The 21,918-nt window shown below is 42.4% G+C and overlaps 1 protein-coding gene and 1 long non-coding RNA gene across 2 annotated transcripts in view; one reads left to right on the top strand and one right to left on the bottom strand.

Annotated features, from left to right (window-relative positions):
- Positions 1-15,147, bottom strand: part of LOC308403400 (NACHT, LRR and PYD domains-containing protein 12-like) — a 309,314-nt gene extending 294,167 nt beyond the window's left edge. The window contains exon 1 of the mRNA XM_080892773.1: positions 14,644-15,147. Within this exon, the coding sequence (XP_080748899.1) occupies positions 14,644-14,898 (255 nt within the window). The 5' untranslated portion in view covers positions 14,899-15,147. The remainder of the gene's footprint in view (positions 1-14,643) is intronic.
- A 1,424-nt stretch (positions 15,148-16,571) lies between these two features.
- LOC308403883 lies at positions 16,572-18,740 on the top strand. Its single transcript, XR_013972996.1, has 3 exons — positions 16,572-17,838; positions 17,955-18,026; positions 18,702-18,740. It is a non-coding gene; the product is annotated as an uncharacterized lncRNA (long non-coding RNA).
- The last annotated feature ends 3,178 nt before the right edge of the window (positions 18,741-21,918 follow it).

The following is a 21,918-nucleotide window of genomic DNA, read 5'->3' as shown; positions in this document are numbered from 1 at the left end:
GGGTCACACTCTGACCCCCCACACACACACACACACACACACACACACACACACACACACACACACACACACACCTCCATATTCCAATGTAAAGAACTAACACCCACTGATGTATAAATAAAGACCAGGGCAGTCTCAGAGCTGCTCTCGTGCGAGAGCTCAGAGCTGCCATTGCTAAGCAACAAGTAAAACTGTGTGTTTCTCCTCTCTGATTCTCAGCTGAAGAAGTGTTTTAGATTTTGGCAGTCGGGCTACCAAAATCTATCTCTGCCCTGCCCGTCGGGCTATCAGAGGAAGGAAAAATATATGTCAATGCTTTTGCATTCTTTCGGAAATGTAGCTGGGTAATTATGTCATTGGCATCAGTGAGCCACTGTCAATATGTGACATATTGAAATCGGGTTTGAATTTGCACTTGTTTTTTGCTTTCACTTTGCAATCGCGTGAACTGTTTATAGAGAGCGACAGTACTGATTGGTGAGTGATGATAATTTGTGCACCAATTCCTCTGACATTGTCTTATCAATCGTTAGCTTACTACGCAAACATGACAAGTGAAATCTCCCGCAGCAAGCTTAAACATGTGAGAGGTTGATCGCACAGAGAATCGCTGAGCATTATGTGAGTGCGTGTGTAAAAGCAGCAGGATATATATTTTAGTTCTGCTGAGCTGAGTCAGGGTGAAGAAGTGACAGCCAAAGAAAAGCTTACCACAAAACGGAAAAGTTATGACAAATCAGACTATAAGGCAAAAAGAAAGTGCAGCTTTATGGTTTCATGGACAAAAGAATTCCTGTGGCTGTAATATGTCGAGCTAAATAACCAGGGCTGCACATAAGTGGTCCGCAGGAGGTGAGCTGGCTTCAAACAAATGATGAACGCACAGAGAAGTGGTGCAGAATGTGCCGTGAAAATCCCACTCTAGTGGACAAAAACATTGCCTTTTATATGGACGCAAACGTGCTTTGCAACTTCTTATCTGGTGCGCGTCTTTTATTTTGATAGCGAATGCCGGGTGTGTTGTTGGTTTTCCCTCAATCTACAAGCGCCTTTGTTACTGGGACCAGTAATTTTAAGAAAGGCCCCCATTAGAACCCATGAGAAATGCAAGAAATGCATTATTGCTCAGTCTGCAATATCTTTCCCGGAACAAACACCAATTGCAAAAAACATACTAAAAATAAACCTGAAAAATCTGTTTAGAACAGCGTACTATGTTGCAATGAGTGAACTACCACTGGCACAATTTAGCAGTCTTTGCAAACTTCAAAAAGCAAATGGCCTCGACCTTGGTTCCACTTGCCTCTTACCCGTGACTTCAGTGGAAATTTCAAATTCAGGATCTGACACAGACTGATTCATGTCCTACACAGTTCTTACAAGTTCATAGAAATCTCTGTTCAATTAGAACCAAGTATTTGAGTTAATGATTGTAATTTTTATACAATGTTGTAATTTGTGTTTCAACAATTTTTTGATTAATGTTTTGTTTCCATTACAATATTATACTTTAATGTATAATATTGTAAAGGAAAAAAAAACAGGAAACAAAACATCAATCAAAAAATTGCTCTTTTTTATTTGGGCTACTTAAATTTATTTTGGGCTACCAAAAACTGAAGAGTCCCTGCCCGAAGGGCTACCAGGGATTTTAAAATTTTGCGAGCCCTGAAATGGCGTGATCAGCAAAGTATCTGAAGCACTAGGTTTCAGTTAGAAACATTATTGTGCCTACCATCCACAGAGTGCAGGATTAGTGGAGAGAACAAATGGCACTATAAAGCAAAGGCTCAGGAAAACGATGGAAGAAACTGGCAGGCCATGGCCAGAATGTGTAGGCCTAGTCAAAATGTGGATGAGAATACCGTATTTTCACGACCATAAGGCGCACTGTACTAAAAGGCGCAGTCTCAGTTATGTGTGCCATTACTGTATTTAACACACACATAAGGCGCACTGGATCATAGGGCGCATACAAGTACCGTACGCATATTTAAAAATAAAGCGGGAGCAAACCTGAGTTCGGTACCTTACTCACATTTCTATTACCGGTAATCATCATCATCAACAACACACAAGCATACAAGTGTGCGTATTTAAAAATAAAGCAGGAGCAAAACAAAGTTTGGTACTCACATTTTTATCATCAGTCAAACCCATCGAAGTCCTCATCCTCTGTGTCTGAATTGAACAGCTGCGCTAAATCTCCATCAAACATGCCAGTTTCACTTTCTTCACTGTCAGAGTCACTTTCCGTGCCGTGCGGCTCCTCGGAAATGATGCCGGCTTTTGCGAAAGCTCGAACAACAGTGCCAGCAGACATGTTAGCCCAAGCATCTACAATCCATTGGCAAATTGTGGCGTAACTCGCCCGGCGCTGCCTTCTACTCTTGGTGAAACTGTGGTCTCCATCGGTCATCCATCGCTCCCAGGCCGCTCGCAGCCTTACTTTGAACGGGCGGTTCACACTGATGTCCAGCGGTTGGAGTTCCTTTGTCAGGCCTTCCGGAATGACAGCAAGCTCACAGTTCATTTGTTTCACTTGTTTTTTCACATCGGCTGTGAGATGGGCACGCATAGAGTCACAGATTAAGAGCGATGGTGATGCGTGGAAAAAAACACCTGGTCTCATTACATACACCTCCCTCAGCCACTCTTTCATCATTTCCTCATCCATCCAGCCCTTTTCATTTGCCTTAATGATGATTCCTGCTGGAAACTTCTCTTTAGGCAAAGTCTTTCGCTTAAAAATCACCATAGGCGGCAGTTTCTGTCCATTAGCATGGCAGCAAAGCACAACAGTAAAATAAGACTTTTCATACCCCGTTGTGCGTATCGCTACCGTGCTGGTCCCCTTCTTCTCCACAGTGTGACTCACCGGGATGTCGAAAGTGAGCGGGACCTCGTCCATGTTTGTAATGTGGCTGGGCTGGATGTGTTTGTCGCCGATGTGTTTGCTGCAGTAGGAGCGGAAGATGGCCAGCTTTTCCTTATAATCCACTGGAAGTTGCTGCGCTACCGTAGTAGCGGATGGACTACGGTCCGGCTTAGTCCTGGTCCGGATGGAAAAATGGCACCGTTTCATAAAACGAAAGCACCAAGACGGACCTCCTTGGAAATGTTCAATGTTCATCTCTTCAGCTAGTGAAACTGCTTTTAGCCGAATGGTGACCGTCGAAACGCTTCTCCCGCTCGTTCTTTGCTCGCTGATCCACCGCTCGAGTCTTTCCTCCAACTCAGGCCACCTCGCCCTATGTCCGCGGAAACTCAGCTGCGTTTTCTTGACCTGCCGGAGCTTGTTTTCTAGCTTCCTCCATTTGCGAACCATCGATTCATTAATCTTAAATTCTCTCGCCGCTGCTCGATTTCCATGTTCCTCCGCGTAGCTGATGGCCTTCAGTTTAAACTGTGCTTCGTAAGCGTGTCTCTTTGCCATTTTTAGGGTTGTTAAAACAACGATGTCCTGCATAACGCACATACCTGTTCTTTTATACAGGTATGTGCGATAAAGTCAACGCACACACTTCACCCTTTAGCGTTCTCATGGTGTTCTCTACTACGTCCTCATTACAACACACAGGGCACACTGCACTATAGGAAAATCTAAGACTTTTAAGTGCGCCTTATGGTTGTGAAAATACGGTAACACAAGGAAATAATAAACTGTCCCCATTTGAAATTATACATGGGCGACCTTTTCCACTGCCAGTCATTAGTGAGCCACTAGATAAATCAATCCGTGAAACCACTCTGGCGGATTGGATGACTCGATTGTTGATAAACAGAGAAGTTGTTTTGAACAATAAACTGCCAGGTGATTGGATCCTTGTCTGAGTACTCCAAAGGAAAAATTGGAGCTCGCCACGGTGGGAGGGTCCATACCAAGTGCTTCTGACCACTCCAACTGCCTGCAAAATAGCGGAGAGACCCTCCTGGATACATCAGAGCCACTGCAAAAAGGTTGAGGTCCCAGAGGATTCCACTTCCTCCACAAAAGTCAACTAGTAAGGGAAAGTTTCATCCTCACTTTGTTCCTTCAGTGGTGAGGGGGAAGTGCTGATTGAGCATTGCTTGCACTTCAACCTCCAGCCATTGGCCAACTCTAGAGTAACCAAGTAGTAGGGTGTGACAGACCTGTACGCAGCCATGGGAAGGTGGACCCTCCTGGTTACCTTGACTACGACGCTCACCCTTACAGGACCCCAGCTGATGCCAGAAACCATTGAACCACGAGGCAGACAGAAAAGATGGACACACGACAACTCCCACCTATATATATATATATATATATATATATATATATATATATATATATATATATATATATATATATATCCATAGGTCCCTCATCCTATTCATGTAGCCCCTTCCGCTGGGGTTACTTGCGTAGTAGCATTCCAACAACGCCCTGTTTTCGTCCCTTGCCCACCGATGCCTTCTTGTTCCAGTAGCCCACTTTTCGTCAGGGTGCCCTGGTTCCTCAACACCTGACGCGGACCTTGTTGATCCGGGCGACGTCCGAGCCGGCATGCCTTCATATTTATCTGTCTCGCTCATGTCTGCGGTAGGCTTGCTTAGCATAGGGGGTCTAGCCTTAGGTCCAAAGGCGTGTAGTTTAACCACTACGCTATCCAGCTGCTATGGCATATATATATATATATATATATATATATATATATATATATATATATATATATATATATGGAGTCAGGACGCCAGGTCAGGGGGGAGATATCATCACCCCCACCCGAGATTGGGTACATAGCCCCAAGTGCGATAGGAGAAGGATCGTTGAGTGCGAGAGGAACTGACCTGAAAAATAGGATCATGGCCAAGCTTGAAACCTGGATCCCCCGTAGCCGGTTACCAAGATTACGTGAAGTACCCTCAGAAGGTCTGCTAGATGATGTTAATGCAGCACTACGGACAATACCTACAACCACGGTTACCGACACTAACAAGCTGATCTACAATACGGCAGCAGTGATCAGTGAGATGCTTGGCTACAAGTTGAACAGCCACAAGGGGCAGTACCCTCCATGGAGAAGGAGGCTAGAGGGCAAGATCAAAGTAGCACGGAGGGAGGTTAGCCAACTAACGGAGTTGCAGAAAGGTGCGACAAATAAGGTGCCTAAGAAATACAGCAAGCTGTCCATACCTGAGGCCTTGGAAACTGCCAAGCAAAGACTCACAGCCTTGGCCAGCCGCTTGAGGAGGTACACCAGAGAGATAGAAGGCAGGAGAATAAACCAGCTGTTCTCCACAGAACCAGCAAAGGTGTACTCTCAGTGGCAAGGGAACAATAAGAGAACAGCACCACCAAGGCTGGAGACGGAGCAATACTGGAAGAGCATATGGGAGAAGGATGCAACCCATAACGGCAATGCTCAGTGGCTAGAGGATCTGAGGGCAGACCACAGCGACCTCCCTGAACAGGGTCCAGTAACCATCACAGTGGCAGATATCCAAGAAAGGGTCTCCAGTATGAAGAGTTGGACAGCACCAGGGCCCGACATGGTTCACACCTACTGGCTGAAGAAGCTGACTGCACTCCACGAGCGTCTGGCAGCACAAATGAACCAGCTGCTAGTTAACGAAAGACACCCGGAATGGCTAACTGAAGGCCGGACGGTCCTGATCCCCAAGGACCCCAAGAAGGGACCGGTCCCCTCCAACTACCGACCAATAACCTGCCTCAGTACTACATGGAAGCTCCTGTCAGGTATCATATCGGCTAAGATGAACAGGCACATGGGTCAATACATGAGCGGGACACAGAAAGGAATTGGCAAGAATACCAGAGGTGCAAAACGCCAGCTACTGGTAGACAGAACAATCAGCCGAGACTGCAAGACCAGACTGACCAACCTGTGCACTGCCTGGATTGATTACAAGAAGGCCTATGACTCAATGCCCCACAGCTGGATACTGGAATGCCTAGAATTGTACAAGATCAATGGGACCCTAAGAGCCTTCATCAGGAACTCAATGGGGATGTGGCGTACAACACTAGAGGCCAACTCCAAGCCCATAGCACAAGTTACCATCAAGTGCGGGATCTACCAAGGAGATGCTCTGTCCCCACTGCTGTTCTGCATAGGCCTGAACCCCCTCAGTGAGATCATTAACAAGACTGGCTACGGATACCGACTACGGAACGGAGCAGTTGTCAGCCACCTCCTGTACATGGATGACATCAAGCTGTATGCCAAGAGTGAACGAGACATCGATTCACTGATCCACACTACCAGGCTATACAGCAATGACATTGGAATGTCGTTCGGACTGGAGAAGTGTAGTCGGATGGTAACAAAGAGAGGGAAGGTAGTCAGAACTGAGGGGATTGAACTACCAGAAGGCAACATTGCAGACATAGAGGACAGTTACAAGTACCTGGGGATCCCGCAGGCAAATGGGAACCATGAAGAGGCCACTAGAAAGGCTGCAACCACCAAGTACCTGCAGAGGGTCAGGCAAGTCCTGAGGAGTCAGCTGAATGGTAAGAACAAGATCCGGGCCATCAACACATACGCCCTGCCCGTGATCAGGTACCCTGCTGGGGTAATAAGCTGGCCAAAGGAGGAGATAGAAGCCACTGACATAAAGACAAGAAAGCTCCTTACCATGCATGGAGGGTTTCACCCCAAGTCCAGCACCCTGAGGCTGTACGCTAAGCGGAAGGAAGGGGGCCGGGGACTGGTGAGTGTCAGCACCACAGTCCAGGATGAGACAAGGAACATCCAAGAATACATTGGGAAGATGGCCCCAACTGACCGAGTGCTCAGTGAATACCTCAGGCAGCAGAAACCCAAGAAAGAGGATGGAGACGAGGAACCATCATGGAAGGACAGGCCCCTGCACGGTATGTACCACCGGCAGATAGAGGAGGTGGCTGATATCCAGAAATCCTACCAGTGGCTGGACAAAGCTGGACTGAAAGACAGCACAGAGGCACTAATCATGGCAGCACAAGAACAAGCTCTGAGCACAAGATCCATAGAGGCTGGGGTCTATCACACCAGGCAAGACCCCAGGTGCAGGCTGTGTAAAGATGCCCCAGAGACAATCCAGCACATAACAACAGGGTGCAAGATGCTAGCAGGCAAGGCATACATGGAACGCCATAACCAAGTGGCCGGCATAGTGTACAGGAACATCTGTGCTGAGTACAACCTGGAAGTCCCGAGGTCAAAATGGGAGATGCCCCCAAGGGTGGTGGAGAATGACCGAGCTAAGATCCTGTGGGACTTCCAGATACAGACGGACATAGTGGTGGTAGACAAACAGAAGAAGGCGGCCGTAGTGATCGATGTAGCGGTTCCGAATGACAGCAATATCAGGAAGAAGGAACACGAGAAGCTGGAGAAATACCAAGGGCTCAGAGAAGAGCTCGAGAGGATGTGGAGGGTGAAGGTAACGGTGGTCCCCGTGGTAATCGGAGCACTAGGTGCGGTGACTCCCAAGCTAGGCGAGTGGCTCCAGCAGATCCCGGGAACAACATCGGAAATCTCTGTCCAGAAGAGCGCAGTCCTGGGAACAGCTAAGATACTGCGCAGGACCCTCAAGCTCCCAGGCCTCTGGTAGAGGACCCGAGCTTGAAGGATAAACCGCCCGCAGGGGCGTGCTGGGTGTTTATATATATATATATATATATATATATATATATATATATATATATATATATATATATATATATATATATATATATATATATATATATATATAGATAGATAGATAGTATGGAATGCCCTTTAGGAAAATATTATATATATATATTCCAACCAAAGTCTGAATATATAGAATGAAACTTGAATATATAGAATGATCTTTTGACTATATAGAATGAAACTTGAATATATAGAATGATCTTCTGAATATATAGAATGAAACTTGAATATATAGAATGAAACTTGAATATATAGAATGAAACTTGAATATATAGAATGATCTTTTGAATACATAGAATGATCTTTTAAATATATAGAATGAAACTTGAATATATAGAATGATCTTTTGAATACATAGAATGATCTTTTGAATATATAGAATGAAACTTGAATATATAGAATGATCTTTTGAATATATAGAATGAAGCTTGAATATATAGAATGTATGAACCTCTTTTTTAGAGATGATGTGTTTCTGAATTCTCTGCCTTTACAAAATGGCATTAGCTGAACTATTTCAATACTTTTTAGAGCTTGACAACTGTTTTGCGACAGCTGTTCAAATTGCAAATTTCCATAGTCCACTAGTTGTATCTGTTGAAATCTCCCAATTCTTTGAATCTTTGGGCTGAAGGAAGGACAATACTCGGTGTATTTATGCTCAATCAACAATCATTTATTTCCATACAATTCAACACTTAAGAGCATAAGGACCATCATGATGGGGAGACATGCCTGAAGAGGGTCACAGCAAGTCTCAAAATGGTGACGGGTTGCTCAGCTTTTTATAGTCTCTAGTGGCCCCCATCTAGTCGTAAAAGCCAAAACATCACATTCTTTCTCTGTTACAGCGCCTAAGTTATGACCTCGGCAGTTGTCTCTCTGCTTTCTGTAAGGTGGGGGTGTGGAATGTGGTCTGTCTATCTCCCCTGTCTTAGACACAGAGTCTCCTGCTTACAATCTTCTCTTCATGATTCAACAATTAAGCATGTAACACATTCACAGCAGATCAAGGATACAGAGTGATGCACAATTATCTAATAAACTAATAAGTGAATATGTTCTGTTAACTCAAAAGTATAACGAGAACTAAACTACATACAGCTCACACACTCTATATTAAAGGGTATAATATGATCTACAGCAGTATTCTAATTCAACTACTTTGATTACATATATAAGGTAACATATAATAACAGAATAATCTAATATATCCTGTGGTTGTACAGTGTTCGAACATTTACTGACAACATTTGAGATATGACCATCCAACTAAACCCCAAGTCTCGCGTGTCAGTCAGCTGAGTAGCTGGTATGTTGTACCTAAAAGAGTTAGAAACAAAAGAAGAAATATGTTAACTTCTTTCTTATTTCTTGCATTCATTATCTTGTTTGCCATCTCTTGACTCTTTCAAGTGCCATACACATTATGAATGAATTTGTTTCCATTTTTATCACTTACCTTGACCTTCCTCTTTGAGATGTAGAATGATATAATGAGCCCATAACATGTGCTTCAGCTTCTGCTCGAAGTGTTAGCTCAGTTGACATCTCCATCAGTGATTGATAAATTCCCTCAAGAAGTGTGCATAATCTTCTCCCAGAAACATTTTGTTGAACATTATTCATGAGCACTAGAAATGTTGCAATAATGAAAACGTGTTCTTCAAGGTGACGTAGTATAAATTCAAATTATTTCTACCATTTGCAATTTGAACAGCTGTCGCAAAACAGTTGTCAAGCTTTAAAAAGTACTGAAATAGTTCAGCTGATGCCATTTTGTAAAGGCAGAGAATTCAGAAACACATCATCTCTAAAAATGAGGTTCATACATTCTATATATTCAAGCTTCATTCTATATATTCAAAAGATCATTCTATATATTCAAGTTTCATTCTATATATTCAAAAGATCATTCTATATATTCAAGTTTCATTCTATATATTCAAGTTTCATTCTATATATTCAAGTTTCATTCTATATATTAAAAAGATCATTCTATATATTCAAGTTTCATTCTATATATTCAAAAGATCATTCTATATATTCAAGTTTCATTCTATATATTCAAAAGATCATTCTATATATTCAAGCTTCATTCTATATATTCAAAAGATCATTCTATATATTCAAGTTTCATTCTATATATTCAAGTTTCATTCTATATATTCAAGTTTCATTCTATATATTCAAAAGATCATTTTATATATTCAAGTTTCATTCTATATATTCAAAAGATCATTCTATATATTCAAGTTTCATTCTATATATTCAAAAGATCATTCTATATATTCAAGCTTCATTCTATATATTCAAGCTTCATTCTATATATTCAAAAGATCATTCTATATATTCAGACTTTGGTTGGAATATATATATATATAATATTTTCCTAAAGGGCATTCCATAAGATATATATATATATATATATATATATATATATATATATATATATATATATATATATATATATATATATATATATATATATACAGTGGGGCAAAAAAGTATTTAGTCAGCCACCAATTGTGCAAGTTCCCCCACCTAAAATGATGACAGAGGTCAGTAATTTGCACCAGAGGTACACTTCAACTGTGAGAGACAGAATGTGAAAAAAGAATCCATGAATTCACATGGTAGGATTTGTAAAGAATTTATTCGTAAATCAGGGTGGAAAATAAATAAATAAATAAATATAAATAAAAATAAATATATAAAGAAAAAAAAAATATATATACACACACACACACACACACACACACACACACACACACACACACACACACACACACACATATAAAGGGAGTGCAGAATTATTAGGCAAGTTGTATTTTTGAGGAATAATTTTATTATTGAACAACAACCATGTTCTCAATGAACCCAAAAAACTCATTAATATCAAAGCTGAATGTTTTTGGAAGTAGTTTTCAGTTTGTTTTTAGTTTTAGCTATTTTAGGGGGATATCTGTGTGTGCAGGTGACTATTACTGTTCATAATTATTAGGCAACTTAACAAAAAACAAATATATACCCATTTCAATTATTTATTTTTACCAGTGAAACCAATATAACATCTCCACATTCACAAATATACATTTCTGACATTCAAAAACAAAACAAAAACAAATCAGCGACCAATATAGCCACCTTTCTTTGCAAGGACACTCAAAAGCCTGCCATCCATGGATTCTGTCAGTGTTTTGATCTGTTCACCATCAACATTGCGTGCAGCAGCAACCACAGCCTCCCAGACACTGTTCAGAGAGGTGTACTGTTTTCCCTCCTTGTAAATCTCACATTTGATGATGGACCACAGGTTCTCAATGGGGTTCAGATCAGGTGAACAAGGAGGCCATGTCATTAGTTTTACTTCTTTTATACCCTTTCTTGCCAGCCACGCTGTGGAGTACTTGGACACGTGTGATGGAGCATTGTCCTGCATGAAAATCATGTTTTTCTTGAAGGATGCAGACTTCTTCCTGTACCACTGCTTGAAGAAGGTGTCTTCTGACATTCTGCACTCCCTTTCTGACACCCCCATCACCTCTGTGGACTCATTCCGCTTCCTGGGTACCACCATCACCCAGGACCTGAAGTGGGAGCCCACCATCACCTCCGTCATTAAGAAAGCCCAGCAGAGGATGTACTTCCTGAGGCAGCTGAAGAAATTCAACCTGCCAACACGGACGATGATGCAATTCTACACTGCAATCATCGAGTCCATCCTCACCTCCTCCATCACCGTGTGGTACGCTGGAGTCACTGTCAGGGACAAACAGAGACTGCAGCGTGTTGTGCGCTCTGCTGAGAAGGTGATTGGCTGCAGACTCCCATCTCTGCAGGACCTTTACACCTCCAGGACACTGAGGCGTGCAGCTCGGATCTCAGCTGACCCTTCTCACCCTGGACACAGTCTGTTTGACCTGCTCCCCTCAGGCAGGAGGCTCCGGTCCATTCGCACCAGAACCTCTCGCCATGAGAACAGTTTCTTCCCCTCTGCTGTTGAACACATGAACAATAACCATATGACTGTTCCCACCACTAACACATGACCCTACGCTGTGTTCACTGCATCATTCCATGTTTGGCACTGATCACCACCTGCACTCATGTACATATCTATCTATCTATCTGGCATCTGTGGCATTTTGCTGTGAGACAAAACTGCACATTCCAGGGTGGCCTTTTGTTGTGGGCAGTCTGAGGTACACCTGTGCACTACTCATGATGTCAGATCAGCATTCTGATGTGGCACACCTGTGAGGTGGGATGGATTAGCTCAATATAGCAGATGTGCCCACTACCACACATTTAGACTGATTTGTGACCACTGTTTGGGAGGGATGGTTATATTGTGTATCTGGAATGAATTTTAGGTCTCTACGTCCATCCCATGGGGAATGGGAGCAGTAACAAAGGTGTTGCGTTTATATTTTTGTTAAGTGTAGTTTCAGTTAGGTTATTGTATCTAAGGATGAGCCTCGGTTCTGGTAAAAGGTCAGAAGTGCAATGGGTGAATTGAGAGAGCATTTGAGGACGACACACACACACACACACACACACACACACACACACACACTCAGTTAGAAAGAATCATTGTTGGTCATGTTTGTCTCTGGAAAGAGGAACAGCGTCTGGCAGGATGTGGGGCTCGTGTTCCAGACGAGATAGAAGACAATGTTCTTTTAAAAAGTCATTGTGGTTTTGATTTGACGTATGTATATATTCTGTCTGTGACGTATGAAGGGGCGTCATTAATTCAAACCCTGATGCTATAAAAATCTGTGTATGCTTTGATTACGTTGAAGATCAATCCCTGTCTGCGTACAGAGTGGTCTTCCCACGCGTGTATTCATTAAAATCAATTGTTTGACCATGATCTTCTGGACCAATGTTGTACTCTCCTTCCTCAATAATTGAACCTTAACAGTACGGACACAAACACTTTGTGGTTACAATCTGATTTTATTTTCAAAATTAAACTACTAACCTACACTGATCAATAATGTTAATGATCACATCTGAACTCACCGAGCCTTTCTGCAGTTCGTCACAGCTGGAATCAGTCTCTGTCGTCCCCGCTCTGATGTGTTGTACTTCAGCAGGTCCAACTCATCCAGAACCTCCTCTGACATCTGCAGCATGAAGGCCAAAGCTGAGCACTGGATCTCAGAGAGTTTCTTCTCTGACTTCAGGAACTCTTGGATCTCCTGAAATAATGAGAGGTCGTTCATCTCCATCAGACAGTGGAAGATGTTGATGCTTCTGTCAGGAGAAATTCCATCACTATTCATCTTCTTCAGGTTGTTGATGACTCTCTGGATGGTTCCTGGACTGATCTCTGTCTGACCCAGCAGACCTACTAAGAGTCTCTGGTTGGACTCCAGACAGAGGCCATGAAGGAAGCGAACAAAAAGGTCCAGATGGCCATTTTTACTCTGGAGGGATTTGTCCATGGCTCTCCTCAGAAATACATCAAGTGATTGGAGATCTATGTTATCAAAAACACTGGAAATCATCTTGATTAAAGATTCTAATTTTAGAAACATCTTCAGCACCTCTATCTTCCTGTTGGTGAAACAGTGGAACATGTAGACAGCAGCCAGAAACTCCTGAATGCTCAGATGAACAAAGCAGTAGACTGGTTTCTGGAAGATCACACACTCTCTTTTGAAGATCTCTGTACAAACTCCGGAGTACACCGAGGCCTCTGTCACATCTAGACCACACTGCTCCAGGTCTTCTTGGTAGAACATGATGTTTCCTTTCTCCAGATGTTCAAACGCCAGTCTCCCCAGCTTCAGAAGAACTTCCCTGTCAGCCTCCGTCAGCTCCTGTGGACTCGTCTCATGTCCCTCATGGTACTTGTTCTTCTTCCTCTTTGTCTGAACCAGCAGGAAGTGTGAGTACATGTCAGTCAGGGTCTTGGGCAGCTCTCCTCTCTGCTCTGTAGTCAACATGTGCTCCAGAACTGTAGCAGTGATCCAGCAGAAGACTGGGATACTACACATGATGTGGAGGCTCCTGGATGTCTTCATGTGGGAGATGATTCTGCTGGACAGCTCTTCATCACTGAATCTCCTCCTGAAGTACTCCTCCTTCTGGGCGTCAGTGAAGCCTCGTACTTCTGTTAGCCTGTCAACACATGTAGGAGGGATCTGATTGGCTGCTGCGGGTCGGGAAGTTATCCAGACGAGAGACGAGGGAAGCAGATTCCCCTGGATGAGGTTTGTCAGCAGCTGGCTGACTGATGACTTCTGTGTGACATCAGACAGCAGCTTCCTGTTGGTGAAATCCAATGAAAGTCTGCTTTCATCCAGGCCATCAAAGATGAACAAAAGCTGAGAGACAGCCAGCTTCTCTGCTGTGACCTTCTGTAATGTTGGATGGAAAACATGGAGCAGCTCCAGAAGACTGTACTGCTCATCTCTGATCAGGTTCAGCTCCCTGAATGAAAGCAGAACCACCACACTGACATGTTGGTTCTCCAAGCCCTCTGCCCAGTCCAGAGTGAACTTCTGCACTGAGAAGGTTTTTCCAACACCAGCCACGCCGTTGGTCAGAACCACTCTGATGGGTCTCTGTTGGTCAGGTAAGGCTTTAAAGATGGCCTGGCACCTGATTGGAGCGTCATGGAGGGCGTCCATCTTGGAAGCTGTCTCCAGCTGCCTCACCTCATGTTGGGTATGAACCTCTTCACTCTGTCCCTCTGTGATGTAGAGCTCAGTGTAGATCCTGTTGAGGAGGGTTCTACTTCCTGTTTCATCACTTCCTTCAGTCACACGTTCACATCTCCTCCTCAGACTCATCTTATGTTCATCTAAAACCTCCTGCAGATCAACATCTGCTGAAAGAAAGAAAAACAATGAGACTAAAGAGAAAGAAAACTCTTCAATGTCTGAACAACACAAGAAGTCCAGTTTTCAGAAATGAGTCCATCAGCAGACAGATGTTCAGTCTTACTTTGTACACAGCTGCTCTGACTGGCTGTCTGCAGTCCAGCTCTGCTTCTGGATCTTTCTCCACACTGGGGACAGGAGGAGTCTCCTGATGAAGCAGACTGGTCCCAGTATGAGGAGATGCACTGTCTGCAGAACCAGTGTCCACAGCTGGTAGAGACTGGATCCTTCAGGACGTCCTGACACAAAGCACAGCAGGACAGCTGCTCCTCCTCACAAACACCACTCCTCTTCCTCTCTCTGTGAACACATTTCTTTATCACTAAAAACATTTACTGTCAGTGAAAAACATCCAGATGTGACCAAACTGCAGTTCCTCACAGTTCCTTTGATTTCATCAACACTAATGAGCTGCTCTTCCTGTCTGCCTGTCTCATTAAACACTGAGTGATGAATACAAACTCAACACTTCCAGCAGACTTCCTGACTTCACAATAAAAGCTTTCCATCAGAGAGACAGTTATGACTTTCACTGTTTTACAGCCTCTGTGTGCAGATTATCTGGGTCAGTTCACTCTGAAGCAGCTTAGAAGTGTCCGTGTAGAGCCGTGGTCTGACACACAGAGACTTCTGATTTTCTCTATTTAAACAAACATGATGAAGATGAGCAGGTTTCTACGGAAGAGGATTAGGGCCACAGGAAAAAAAAAAAAAGAATTCTGACTTTAATCTCAGAATTCTGACTTTATTCTCAGAATTCTGACTTTTTTCTCAGAATTCTGACTTTAATCTCAGAATTCTGAGAATAAAGTAAGTTACACTTAGTACAGCGGAGGAGAGAAGCTGTAATGAATGTTTATGCGGATATTTCACTCAGAAAAATGGGTGGCGTTCATACACAGCCACCGACACAGCCCCGGTTGTTGTTCTGACGGTGGCCGACTGACGATCCCCTCACAACATGTTAGCTAACACAAACTAATGTAGTGCATGTAACTGTGTATACGTTAGTGGTACAGTGTCGGAAGAAATGAGCAAACTGTTTATAATGTCAGAATGACATCATCTTTCTCCTATATATAAAAGTGCTGGCTGAGGAGCGCTGCCGGGTTGAACTTTGACCTCGGAGTGACGTGACGTTTGTTCGCACAACCAATAGAAGTGCAGAAAGTCGCAAATCAGGCATATTGTTCGCATAAACACAAAAATAAATAACGAAATAATCCCGATATTGTGCCAAAGACTGATTTACAATGTTACTTTGTGTTCTATGTGTAATACCTTTGCTTAAATGACTAAATGGACTGTGTATTTATGACTCTGCGTTATAGTCTTACATACATAAGTAACATTCATATGTACAGATAAAAATGTACAGAGCTATGTACACAAGCGTGTACACAAAAGTCTACTGCTGATCGAGCTGCTCAGTGGTCGTACAGTCTCATGCAGAGAGCGTGGAGGTGTTGTCCATGGTGGATGTTAGCTTAGACAACATCCTCTCCTCCCCAGTCTGCTCAGTGGACTTTAGCAGACCGCTAAAGCTGGCCCTCCCGACCAGTTTGTTAAGTTTCCCCCTGTCCCTCTCTGCCATTCCACCACTCCAGCACACCACAACATAAAAGACAGCAGACGCCACCACAGTGTCGTAGAACATCCTTAGAAGACGTACTACCTACATCATAACCAATCAAGTCCCGCTTTTTTTTAAATACAGAAGAGGATTTATTATTTACTGAAAGGCTATGCCTTAGTTTGCTTCTTTCATTATTGTGTTTCGCCCTGCATAAAATAGATAGCTTTTCTGATAACTACAGTCAATACTCTCCTACTGGCATTAGCGGTGACCTAAGAGGCTTAACTGTAATATTGCTTTGCAGTGTAAATGTTGCAGAAAATGACTGTCTTTTCTTTCTTCCTGTGTGCAGATTGACTGTGACGTCATAGCGCTGATGGATGACGCAACTTTGGCAAACTACATTCCCTCGTACGGAGACCAAATTGCCGTCTTCAATTTCTGCAAAAGCAAGCAACCACTGTCAAAAAGAAAACTAGGACTTCTGCAAAAAGTTCACCTCTCAAAGTGAGAGAAACAGTGGCTGACATGTCAGATTTGGATGACTTAATAAGACTGTATTTCAGACTTTCTTTCAGTAACAAAGAAATACTTTCAATTTTAGCACATAGTCATCAGACAATTATAAGTGTTCGAACTCTAAAGAGAATTTGTAAAAGACTTGGGCTTTTTAGAAGGAAGAATCAATCAAACTTGGAGGAAGTGCTAGCCTTTGTCCAACAAGAGATCATGACAAATGGACAGATGCAAGGTTATCGTTGGCTACATCTACGTGCAATTCAACATGGATTTGTGGTGTCACAAGATACTGTAAGATGCATAATCAAATTGCTTGACCCTCAAGGTGTGGAACTGAGACGAGCTCGACGGTTGAGAAGACGACAGTACAGCTGCAGAGGGCCAAATGCTCTCTGGCACATGGATGGCTATGACAAGTTGAAACCATATGGTATTGCTATCAGTGGCTGCATAGAATCAGAATCAGAATCAGAATCAGAAAGGGGTTTATTGCCAAATGTTGAGCAGGTTTACAAATTAGGAAATTGCTGCGGTGCTTCAGTGCAAACATAATGTCATAAATAGCACTTAAATAGACATGAAAAAATAAAAGTAGGGATAAGAATTAAAAGTGCTACGTAGAAAGATATGTGCATGAGATATACATGAGATATATACATGAGAATAAGAATTAAGAGTGCTACGTAGAAAGATATATACATGAGTGCAGGTGGTGATCAGTGCCAAACATGGAATGATGCAGTGAACACAGCGTAGGGTCATGTGTTAGTGGTGGGAACAGTCATATGGTTATTGTTCATGTGTCCAACAGCAGAGGGGAAGAAACTGTTCTTATGGCGAGAGGTTCTGGTGCGAATGGACCGGAGCCTCCTGCCTGAGGGGAGCAGGTCAAACAGACTGTGTCCAGGGTGAGAAGGGTCAGCTGAGATCCGAGCTGCACGCCGCAATGTCCTGGAGGTGTACAGGTCCTGCAGAGATGGTTTTAGCCGCTATGTTTTATGGATGGAGGCTTATACTACAAACAGTGACCCTAAATTGATTGCAAGTTATTTTCTGAAAACAGTTTCATGCATCAGCGGATGTCCAGAAAGGTTACGTGCTGACCGAGGTACCGAAAATGGTTGTGTCGAACAAATGCAGATGTTTTTACGGAGAAACCACACAGACAGTTTTGCAGGTGAGAAAAGTTTCCTTTACGGAAGAAGTACGGCCAACCAACGTATAGAAGGATGGTGGGCTACCCTACGCAAACAGAGTGCACAATTTTGGATGAATTTATTTCAAACTTTTCAGGATGATGGCCACTTCACAGGGGATTTTTTGGACAAAAGTCTTATCCAATTCTGCTTTCTCAATCTTATTCAGGTAAAAGCATGTGCTCATGCTATGTAATGTCTTAGCTGCATAAATAGAAAATATAAATATGGTTAGAACATTTTTTTTCTTTAAATTAAATATGAATTTTATTTCCATTTTAATATGTCTTGATGCATGCTCAATCAGCCAGGTAAGGAATGTTTTTTGACAGAACATTTCTCACACTGAAAACGCTACATCCAGATGAACAGAATCAACTTTTTGGGATTCCATTTTAATACTTTGATGGAATTGTATTCATGTTATCAGTGGAAGTAACTGCACCTTTCTCAGCACAGGTGCATGGAGCATTTTTTTTTTTTTATTGCCACATGGTTTAAATTACTATGGAGTCTGTTACCTAGTGGTCCTTTGGGCACGGTTTCAGAAAGCAATCCTATCATTTGGTTAATTCTCTATTGAAAATTTATTGTAGAATCATTGCACACTGAGTATAAAGTGTTGGGCTATCTATTCAACAGCAGAATCATGCAGCACCATTCTGTGTCCATGTGCTGTTTAGTGAAAGTGCTCTTTTGTTGTTGCTGCTTGGTTTTACATTAATTAGAGGTCAGTTTCTATGTCTGTTGATTAATGAGTTAATAAGCCTCAACTTTGGCTAAATCTACTGGTACATGGTCTGTTTCATATACCGGTACTTATATTGTGTTGTTTTTCATGTAGGATGAACTTGATGAAGTTGTGAACACATGGAACTCGCACAAAAATCCGGCCAAGTGGTAGTGCAGCATCGGGTCGACCAGTAGTAATGTACTCATTTCCAGAGCTGCACAGTGCTGAGGATAGACTGAAGCCTATTTCTATGGAGGATATCACTTTGTGTATGGAAGAGTGTAGCCCAAAAGGTCAACACCCCTGTGATGAAACAGTCTTTGAACTGTGTTGTCTGCTTATGGTAGAAAATGAATGGGATGCCCCAGGAGATCCACTTGGTGCTGCGGATCTGTACATTAGGTTAAGAGAAGAAATACTGCAAAGTATTTAAGGAACTTCAGTGTGTAAATGTACAAATAAATACAAAATATTTCTCTTTATCTTGATAACGTGATTTGATAGTAGGTGCCATGTCTTACAGGTACCTTTTATGCAGGTATTTCTGCACTGCATTAAATGAAAAATGTTTTTCTACATTCACACTACCATTAAACAGAAATGTTTATATATTACTTGAAAAAGCTGAATATTGTGATATTATCAATCAGTTATGAAACACATGTCAATCCTTTTAAAAGGCCATACATTAAACTGCATTTACAAATGTTATATTTTTGATTGAATCATAAGTGGTGTAAACCTGCCTACCAGTAAATTGCAATATAAATTTCTGTGTTTTGTTGCCAGACATGTGCATAGTATATAAAATATAAACTGACCAGCTCCCTGCTCATTGTTTTCTGTATCAACCTTTACTCTTAATATTCATGGCTGGAAACCCAGGCACCAGCATATGATATGCTAAGTGCCCGGGTTATCTGTGGTATGTTTCAGCAAACCATAGTAGCATTAACAATTCTAGGTCTTGACAACAGCATGTTTCTATAAACGTATCATTGTTAATATTTAAAGTCGTTATGCCTTTTGGGGAGCTTTTAGTGCAATTATATTAAAGCAAAGCTATTATAATCATTTACCCATATGAAGATCCATCACTTAATTATTAATGTATTTCACTTCTGTTAGTTGTAAGATATTTTAGCTGGTCTGACACACAGAGACTTCTGATTTTCTCTATTTAAACAAACATGATGAAGATGAGCAGGTTTCTCTTCTAGTATAAACTCTGTGTATCTCTGGCTGGCTCATGATGGCTTTTCAGGTTTTATGTTTTGCTCTCTCCTGTTAGCGTTTTGCCTGCCTGGGTGGAGCTTGTAATGGCCTCTCGCTCTTGGTCCACACAGTTATGATGATTACACCACCTGTTGCTGACTCACCTGGGCTTACCGGTAACCATTTAACGCTGCGGCATGGAGCAGTTTGTCGCTGGGACATTGACCCTCCTGTGTTCATAATCTCGGCTCCTTGCTAAGAAATCTATCTCTAAATTCACCAGCTGGGTTAACTTTGTGTATACTTTGAGTAAATATTTCCCCGGACCTGGTTACAGACGCTTACCTCTGACTCCCATGTGTGGCTGTGTGAGTGGAGAGCAGGGCAAGAGTGACTGAAGAGGAGTGAGAGTGGACTCCCTTCCCTCTTTTCCCTTGAGCCCTGGACCCCCTCCCCAACTCACTGTACATATATAGAGCACTGTGGTTCACCCCTTTGGTAAATAAACTGTCACCTTTTTGTTTGTCAGAACGCAGTCTGTGCTTGAGTTCCTCTGTTAGCCATGACATTTTGTTGGTTCTCTCTCTTCAGGTCCCTGTAAGTGTTTGATCTAAAACATTATATTTATTCTGCTTTGATTGTTTTGTGTGCTGAGGGACATTGTTGCATGATCCACTTTTTCTTATCACTCAAATATCCTGATACTTTCAGAAAGTTGGAGAGTTGGGGGTGCATTCCTGGAGTGCACACCAAGCTTGCAGCCTGCTAAAGATCACACACAATTGATTATATGCCTCTAGGTATACATGGTTAAACATTTCCTAATGCAAATAACTACATGCAGTATTCTACCATGTGCAAACTTATATCACTAAAGGATTCTAACTGTCTAGTGTTTAACGGACCTGTCAAAGGTATCTTGAGATTATAGAAGGCCCCTTTCAGAGCTAGGGGGAACTTCCTTATATGGTTGTAACTTGAAACTTGTTGACACACGAACCCTTCTGCCTACAAAAACCCTGCACAAAAGAATAAACTTTGAGTTAGTTTGGGATGACAATCTAGAACAGTCTCCGCGTCTTCTTGTTCTTCCAAACTGCTCCCGGTACTCTGGCTGGTGCCGTAATTAACCGTTGATCATACTTGAGAATATTTTAATTGTTATAGGTTAAAGGATGAACTCTGATGATGAAAGCCCACGCCTCAGAGAAACCCGGAATGGAGTTTCTTACACTCAGTTCGTCTGTATTCAAAGTGCATTCGGGGCTTTAGCTGACAGCACTTTATGCTAACAAACTAAACTCTCTTAGTTTAAGCCAGCAGACTTTACCAAACACAAAGCCTGCTGCTGCCTCCATGGGTTAGCTTGTGTGACTGGTGTTTACACCAATGAAATCTAAATCACACTAATGTGTCCTCCAAGGTGTTTGGTGGGAGCACTGAGTGAAGCATAAGAGCTCTGGTAAAATAACAAACAGGGCTGTGAGAGCAACTGAAGTGACAAAAATACTGTTTAAAGATAAAAAACACTTTGATGTTCTCTCGTCACCTAACAAAGTCCAAACCCTGTGAACTATTTTAGCTTTAATAATTGTGGATTCAGGTATCCTGAACCCATCTTTGGACATTTGTAATTAAATATTTTAAAACTCCATCAAAGACTCCTGATGTGGCTGTTTGGAGAAGGAAAAGAGGGACAAAATGGAGCGTCGAGCTGAGGCTTCATTCAGTGCAAACCTACAGTTATGTTTTCTTATTTCTGCTGTTTGCATGTTCACCGCTGAAATAAAGCTGCCTCTTTGACTCCATCCTGTTGTGTTTGGGTCCAATCCTGCCTGCCACACAGCGCTACAGGACAAAGTCTAAGATTTTTATCTTTTTAATGAATTTTTGGTTATATTTATGGAGGAAAACACAAACATGTAAAGGAGTCATCACAGGTCTCTGACCTCGTTGGTCCAGGTTCACCACTGAAGTTTGGAGGTTGAAGTATGGACCAGTCACTCCTCACAGACGGACAGCTGGATCCTGCAGACTGTGACCTCTGACCTCTGCAGACACAAACATGTTTTATTCAATGATCAATTCTCTGATGAAGTGATTGAAGCAGCTG

This window comes from Rhamphochromis sp. 'chilingali' (genome assembly GCF_963969265.1).
Source record: "Rhamphochromis sp. 'chilingali' genome assembly, chromosome: 1".
Lineage (NCBI taxonomy): Eukaryota > Metazoa > Chordata > Actinopteri > Cichliformes > Cichlidae > Rhamphochromis > Rhamphochromis sp. 'chilingali'.
Note: the sequence above shows the minus strand (reverse complement) of the source record. Positions and strands in the feature narration are given on the sequence as shown.